General features: G+C 37.6%; 1 protein-coding gene across 8 annotated transcripts in view; it reads right to left on the reverse strand.

Annotated features, from left to right (window-relative positions):
* The window catches only part of LOC103141266 (multiple EGF-like-domains 11), a 110,975-nt gene that overhangs the window by 68,342 nt on the left and 34,480 nt on the right, over window positions 1-8,153 (reverse strand). For 5 of the 8 annotated variants that reach the window (XM_016673772.1, XM_016673775.1, XM_016673773.1 and 2 more), the window contains 2 exons: window positions 1,251-1,343; window positions 1,075-1,095 (listed from right to left, as the gene is read on the reverse strand). In XM_016673772.1, the coding sequence (XP_016529258.1) occupies window positions 1,075-1,095; window positions 1,251-1,343 (114 nt within the window). The remainder of the gene's footprint in view (window positions 1-1,074; window positions 1,096-1,250; window positions 1,344-8,153) is intronic. The other 3 variants (XM_016673776.1, XM_016673774.1, XM_007556825.2) reach the window with 1 other exon arrangement.

An 8,153-nucleotide genomic window follows, 5' to 3' on the forward strand; every position in this document is an offset into this window, starting at 1 on the left:
TATATATATATATATATATATATCCTCTATCTGTGCATTAGTGGAAATATAATTTACAGTTACAGTGACAGACAAGAAGGCACGCTGAACCATTTACATAAAGGAAAAAGGAGGCCAGATTTAATTTAAGAATTGGCACGCATTCCTAATTTCTGCAGATGAAGGCTCATAAATGAAAAAGTCTGGAATCATGCCTAGTATGGAAATATGAAGTTATGAATAATGCCTCTGTCTCAATCATCAAGTCTGTTTTAACAAGGTGGATCAGATAAGCACCTGGAAGACCGGGGGAAAAAAAAAAGCACACAAATGGCTGCACTCGTAACTAACCAAGAATGGGACTAGAGTCCCCTGAGGGCCCTAAACCCTCAAATCCTCCTTGCTGGACCCTCACCAGCCTACAAGAGGGAGCAGCAGCAAACAGCTCAGGGTTGTCATGGACGACCATGAATCTACCTGCAGCAGGCTGAGGCAACACGAAGAGTGGCTGATTTACACACAGCTGCTAATCAGTGAATGGCTCTCTTGGTAATGAAAACTCATAGATCTATACAGAAGCACTACTGATATGATTTTATCTGACATTACTCATTTCTAAATAAGCAATAGGCAGTGGCTGTTCAACACCAGAGTGAGGGTAGGGGGCTGGGGCGCGTAAACTGTTAATGTTATGAATTAAAGATCAGAAATGTTGATGCAGAAAGTGATTATTGGGTCATGGTTGTGAAAAATAAGATATTCCTGTATGCATGTTTTTTATCCAAACATAAATTTGAGAAAGGAGAACATAGACTTTGCCCTAGCATTTTGCTGATTGCCCAATTCCACCCTCCCAACAGGCTTCAGTAGCCGAGGTATAGGCCCAGCAAACACAGAGGCGAGCATAATAGTTTGTTTCCGCTTGGCCCTGATCCATCATCTGAACAAGTCACAGGCATTGGTCTAATCATGATTAAGTCCAAAACAGAGAGTCAGGTAGACACAAGAGAGGTGCAACCATCCATTCATCCGCTAGATTCATCAGACAAATCACTTCCACTTCCAGCAAATGAGAATGAATTCATTGTGACTTACCTGTTCCATTGGCTGTGCTTGCTAAGAAGAGAGGATACAAAGCTGAGCAGCTTTGAGATAGACGGACGCAAAACAGATTCACAGCAAAGTCTTATGGACCTACTGGCTGTGAGAGCAATTTAGGAGCAAATGTGTCTAAGGGCCTAATTGTAGGTTTAGAGGGAAAGCCAACTCACCACTGGAGCAGTCCAGTCCACCCCATCCAGGCTCGCACTGGCATGTGTCAGGAGAGACGCAGCGACCGTGCATGCACTCCTCCGTACACAGAGCTGAGACACAAACATATTTCCCCATCAGTAGGACTTATAAGTGAATCAATGCATACAAACATGTAGGTAAATCTAAGAAGCATACTTAAAATGCAGCTCAAGCAAAATATCCAGTAAAATTAGAGACTTAATGTCTCCATCTCTGATATAAATCTTAATTTAGGCTCTCGTGATTGCCATGTATTTCCAGTACTTGACATCACATTTTTAATAAATGTGTCAACAATCAACTCGTTCAAATTCTTAAGTATGTAAGTACTTCCATAATCTGTCAAAAATCTATCAACAACTAATTTTGAAGTATGAATCACTACCTATTCCTGGGAAGGATTTTTATTATAGATGTAAAAGAAGCAAGGGGATTCTAGGTTTAATTTATAACTGTGCATGATATTCACACTACTGTCGATTTCCAAATACTTCAAGTAAAAGGGATAAAAAAATAAAAAAAGCGATAATCACAATAAATCACACAAATTCTGACATTTACACTGAGTGTTTCAAATATTATCTAAGATTGGCTGTTAAAGATTTTCTTAGTCTCTCTCTGGACTTTAAAGAAGTATCTTGATTTCAGTTTAATTCAATTCATTTCAAATTTATCTAGTAATCCCAAAAAGAAAATTTTATGTGGGAACTGTAATTTAGGTTTCTTTGAAAAAGTAATGTAGATGGTGATGTTTGTGGGTGATAAAGATCTTATGTAGCAGTTTGTGCTGCAGAAGATGTGAAGCCTCCGACTGGGGACACTGCTGTTGTAAAGCGGATGATCAAGATTGTCTCGTTCTTGTGTTCATAATAATATGAAATGTCCCTTTTTTGCCTAATCAGCTCTTGGGGCTCCAGAACAGTCTCAAGAACAGAGACAATCTTCCTCATCTGCTTATTAGGCTATTAAGTCACTGAGGTCTGATAATATGTTACACCAACAGATGACAGCACTCTAAAACAACAAACTTACATCTAAGCATCGTCTGTTAAGTGCTATGCTGTTTCTCTTGATAATATTACAATAATGTTATCACTTTTAACAGTAATTTGAGGTGAAAAAGTGTGGGCATAAAAAAAAAGCAAGAATTTAAATTTAAAGAGACCTTGGCACCTCGTTTTCTCAGCTGATGGTGGAAGCAGAATACATGAGGTCCAGATATTATAGTCTGACATCTCAGTGAGCCTGATTGGGTCGGTTCATGTTCTGTTTTCACTGTCCTGTTTCTCTACTCAGCACAACAACTGTTCGAAACGACCCAGAGGCTATCCTTTGGCAAGGAGGCGGCAGTTTGCTTATCTGGCCAAGGTTGATGGAAGCTTTGGTGGTTTTTCACTTTGGATCATCACATTAGATAAGAAGAAAAGGGGCTTTTAAGAAAGTCACAGAGTAATGTTGAAAAAGAAAAACTTGCCAAACTTGCCAGAGAGGCACACAAAAATTAGACAAAGGCATCAAAAGGCTTGCAAAGCACAAAAGCATTTATTACAAATAAATGCAAGGTGGAAGGTGATCCGACTTGCTCCGAATCGATTGGTTATAAGATTTTTGTTCTGTGTGCTTCTGTCCTTTTTCTGACTCAGCACAGCACTCACTGGAGGACTGAAGGACACAAAACTGAATTAAAAACACACATCCATTTTAGACTCATTAGATAACCTACAAGAAAAATTAAACCTATTATTTTTACACCAACTTATTTAAACTCAGAGAGAGAAGGAAGAAATGCAAACAAACTTTAAAGGATGTATTTAAAAGACAGGTCAGAGCCAGCAAACCAGAAGATTTAAACGAACTGTACCATTTTTGATAAGATGAATGATGTTCAAGCTGCTAAGGAGAGAGTTTTCCAAATATAAATAGTAGCTAAGATATGTGTTTGAGTCTGTATATAATTTTGACCCTAGAAAAATAAGAGAAAATCTTGTTGACACAGTTGATGGTTTATGAAAAATCATTTAAGCTGTACGTTTCATATTTCCATTTACAGCTAAGTGTTAGAAAAACATAAAACCCAACATGATGAAATCACTTTAATGTCCTTAAAGTCAATATACTTGCGTTAAACCAGCATATTTATATTCAGTTCATCAAATACGTGCCTTGTTTTTCTTAGTTGGCATATTAGTTTGACTCACAAGTGACAGAAAACGTCACTTTTCAGAACACGTTGCTATCAGCAGGCTGAGCTACAAAAAGAACAAGCTGTAAATCACCTCTAATGCTCTGTCATATAGTAAAGCTTTAATGTTGCAAGTAGACCGCAGTGTTTACTAAGTCTGCAGTTTTCTTGATCATTTATATTGAGCTACACAACACCAGATTGATCAGGTGGGCATTAGTATTCCTGGAAGTGTTTTCACCAACTGGATGGTTTTCTTTTCTTTAGAGTGGATACAAAAAGGAACCTATATGAGGTGTTTTTCTTTGTTCTTTCTTTTCTTTTCATTTCTTTTCCCCTTTTCTTCTTTGTTTTTTTGTGGCACCACATTTCAAACCAAAAAGGAATAATATCGCAAACTAGGTACTTAGCATGAACAAATCTGTGGCAGCCAAGGTCATCTGGCCAGCGGGGTTAAGAGAAGCTCGCTCTTATCTGGGGAAGGAGACGAGCAGGCAAATACGACGAGAGAGAACCCCTGCCTGATGGGAATCAGCGGTCCACTAACATGGCCTGTGGAGGGATGATACACAATCCAAGGGCAGTGGAGCAGACAGCCTGTCCCCTTAACTGATCAGACCTCATCCAACACTTCCTGCAACTTCTGCTCGTTTTCCTCTCAGGTTTTTCTGCTGTGCTTTGGTCAAAAGAGCTGCAAGTAATTTAGCTTCCTTGTGTGCAAAATTATGACACCCAGGCTATTGTTTGAGAGGTCAACGAAGAAGCTATAGAACACCACTCAATCAGGCTTCGATTCGGATCCACCACCGACAGCAGGGTAGGAATACAACGAGCGTATATGAAACACCCACCAAGCATGAGTAATCGCAGAAATGCCACCGTGGCAAAAAAAATAAAAAAAAGAAGCTAAACCAGAGATGGGAAGATAATTCAGGGCAGATTTCTGAGCATCAGTAGTCTAGCAGAAAACTGTCTAATTAGATTTAGCCAGCAAAAAGAAAAGGAGGAAGAGCTGCAACATTTCTGCTGACGAAAGTGGCGAGATCGACTACCTGTAATCAATGAGTCCACGGCCTGCAGAGTATTCAAAGGGAAGAGGAGACAAATTCAATGTCACCATGATGAGTTGATTTCATTTAGTTTCAATCAGCAAATTCTGATCAGCGAGAACAGGGACATGCAAATGTGTCACATCCCAGAGAAAAAAAAAATATGGAAATTAAGTTTTTTGACTAGGGGAGAGAGGATAAAGCGCACCCTTCTCTTGAGATCTGAACCGGTGTACTGAAGGGAAGGCATAATAAAGTAGAAGGTAGGTCTTTCATTTTAATTGAAATTCATGAATCACCCTGCCTAACTCATGTCTAAGGAATCTGTTGGAAAATTGAGTCTTTCATCTAGATAAAAGGCTAATCTAACTCATTATGCAGAGTTGTTATCAGAACAAGGAACAATGGAGCTAATTGGTGATTGCAATGTAATGTTATTAAATTTAATATCTTTTGCCTAGTCTAACTATAACTTATTGCAATGTCTTATATAATAGGTCCCTGTCAGTCTCTACCTGTTTGTGTTTTTGCTGCAATCCATGAGAAAACCCCCATTAGATTTCTGTGTTTAAGACCTTTGAAAGAACATTGGTTTTCTTTTTATTTAAATACATTATAATGTATTGCTTTTTTCAGGGGGGTAGAGGGGATGCCACCTTTTTTTCCTGTAAGTAAATGCCCTACAGTGTGAATAAAAAGCAACAAATGCAAAATGAAAAAGTCATTTAATGTACAGGATCAGTTTTCTGATGAGAATCTAATTACCTTTCAACTCATCAAAATGCAAATACCTAACTATTTTAAACTCAACTCGCTCCACAGACAAAGTCATTTAAAAAATGATGTTCCAGCAACGGACAGGAAAGAGTCATGCAGGAGTCATCTGGACTTAATGCCTTGTAAAAATAGGGAGAAAAAACTCCGCAAAGCCTCTGAAGATATTATAAGCTCTTGTCATTAGCGAGCTGCTCTCACTTCTTCATGCACAACTGTAATAATCATGCTTATTAGAAGGGAAATGAGTTCTTCACATTCTCTTCATACGCTGGTAACATATTAAGGTAATGACTTACAACAGATCAAAGGTGAAAGAAATAATAAAGACTTCTCGCTGGAAACTTAAGAGTTCTAATTAAAGAGATGCAGACAAAAGTTCAACTTGCTCTGAAGGAGCCTTAAGAAAATTAACCAAAAATGATGGAATAATGCAAAACAGCAGACTAAAGAAGATGAACATCTTTAACGATAATGTGTTGATTCTGTGTGTTTGTGTAGTCGTTTTGGTGGTCTCAACATCCCCAGATTAATTTAGATGCAACTTGTTGAAGCTAATGGAAATATGGATGTTACATCACATGACCACAAAGGAAAAAATGACAGGCAGGATTAATAGGAACAATCCTTAAGCTTTAGTGAAACAAATTTGATAAAGAGCAATAGGTTAAACAAAAAAATATGAAAACAGTGCACCTGATTTTGTCCTTTTCCTTTTAATTTTGTTTTGCACATTGACACTGTAGCTGATGATGTTACTGGTATGTTACGCAACACTAAAATGATAGGGATTCTGTTCAATTGAAACCAGTTTAAAGTTGGAAATAGATCTACATGAACTATTTTAAAAAAGACAATCATTTTATTCTCACTGTCTGGCATTAAATCAGACTATTATTTTTTCTTCTTTTAGCTCAGCTGTAAAACAAAAATAAGACTACCAGTAGTTCATTTTTGTCCTCTGTAGAGGACATTTCTAAACTTGAATATCTCCCACCCCCTTGCATTCTACTGAATTAATTCCTTTTGGTATCTGGAGAGGACATTTAGGGCTTTTCAATGATACCACATGTGAAGGGGTGGGACTTTTGTACGTATCTTTTTCTAATTCATAAAAATTTAGTTAATCAGTAATAACATATTTTATGGCACATGTGTCAAACTCAAGGCCCGCGGGCCACATGTGGCCCGCCATGTCATTTTATGTGCCCCCCCCAGCATTTTATAGGCTGATGATTGACTTAAAATTGGTTTTGAGCACGAATTGATTACAAACTACATCTCCCACAATGCATTCCGATTGTTACCAGCCAACATTGCGGCTTCTTGCCACTAGAGAGCAGCAGAGTCACCTCAAGCTGCCTATTGATTTTCTCAGCGAATAAAACTGAGACATGGACAAGCTAACATCAAAATGTCCAAGAAAAGAAACATCGATTTGCAAGTAAGACTGTGAATGAAGATGTGTGTGAGTTGGTGTCAGGGCGGCAGGTCACGCTAGACTTTTTTTTTTGTTATCCGTTATCTTGACCGACAACATAAAAAAAAAATCGGTCATGTACTATTTTTATCCGTGAAATTACAATCATATTAACATCGGCTATTTAGTCGCATTTTATGCGGTTTATTTGATATTCACCATGAATCCAGATCCCATCACAAATTAAGAAGATAAATGCATCTACATTTTTCTCCGTAGTGACAAAAACCACTGACTGAGGCCCCAATAACTTTTAATAAATTAAATTAAGCGAATTTACTTAAATTAGCATCACTTCACCCGCTGGGGTCTGAACAACTTTTTCCTGGTCCCCATCTGCAGAAAAATCTGCGCTAATTCATCAGTCAGTTGGATCTGTCTGATCCAAACAGATCAACTGAACTCTGAGTGTTTTACCCTGTGCGGTCCGGTGTGCGCTTTTATCAGGATTGATTGATTGATTGATTGATTTATTTATTTATTTTTCCGTGGTTTTGCTTCTCCGAAACGGACAGATGTTACGTCTGCAGCTCCTCCAGAGCGCCGCTCTACTGGTAATGCGAACCCAGAAGGCTCCATTTGTTAAAACTGCTGGATGAGTTACTCCCAGCTGTTTCTAAGTCTTCGCAGCGGCGGAGCCGCGTCCGCAGTGGTTGAGCAGCGGACTGCGCATGTTACAGTCTAATTAACTTTTGCATCGTCATTTATTTCCTCAAGATAAACTACCGGCTCCTCAACTGGATTAACATAACCAGGGGCGCAACTACATATTATTCAGGTGGATGCAAAAACATAAATGAACCATTTTTAATTTTGAAGTGTTGATTTTATTTTTGAACCCTTATTTATTGTAAACTGTTGATTTTATTTTTGAAACCTTATTTATTGTAAAGTGTTGATTTTATTTTATTTTTGAAACCTTATTTATTGTAAAGTGTTGATTTTATTTTTGAAACCTTACTTATTGTAAAGTGTTGATTTTATTTTTGAACCCTTATTTATTTTTGAAGTGTTGATTGTTGGAAAGGCCTTACACATGAATTGCCCCATATGGGGTTTGAACCGATGACCTCAGGATTACCAGCACGGTGCTCTAACCTGCTGAGCCAACTCACCTACCTTACAAACCGTTGAGTTTCCATGGATTTAAGAAGAACTGACATGATCTTACCACAATGAAGATTTGATAAAATGCTTATATTCTAATGTTTTTCAAAATAACATACATAATATTTTATTTTCCAGAGATTTTGTATTTTGAAGTGTTGATATTATTTTTGAACCATTTTTAATTTTCAAGTGTTGATTGTATTTCAGAGATTTTTTATTTTATTTTAATGTGTTAATTTTATTTTTGAACCATCTTTCATTTGTAACAATTGATTTTATTTTATAG

Source organism: Poecilia formosa, unplaced genomic scaffold (genome assembly GCF_000485575.1).
Source record: "Poecilia formosa unplaced genomic scaffold, Poecilia_formosa-5.1.2 Scaffold81, whole genome shotgun sequence".
Lineage (NCBI taxonomy): Eukaryota > Metazoa > Chordata > Actinopteri > Cyprinodontiformes > Poeciliidae > Poecilia > Poecilia formosa.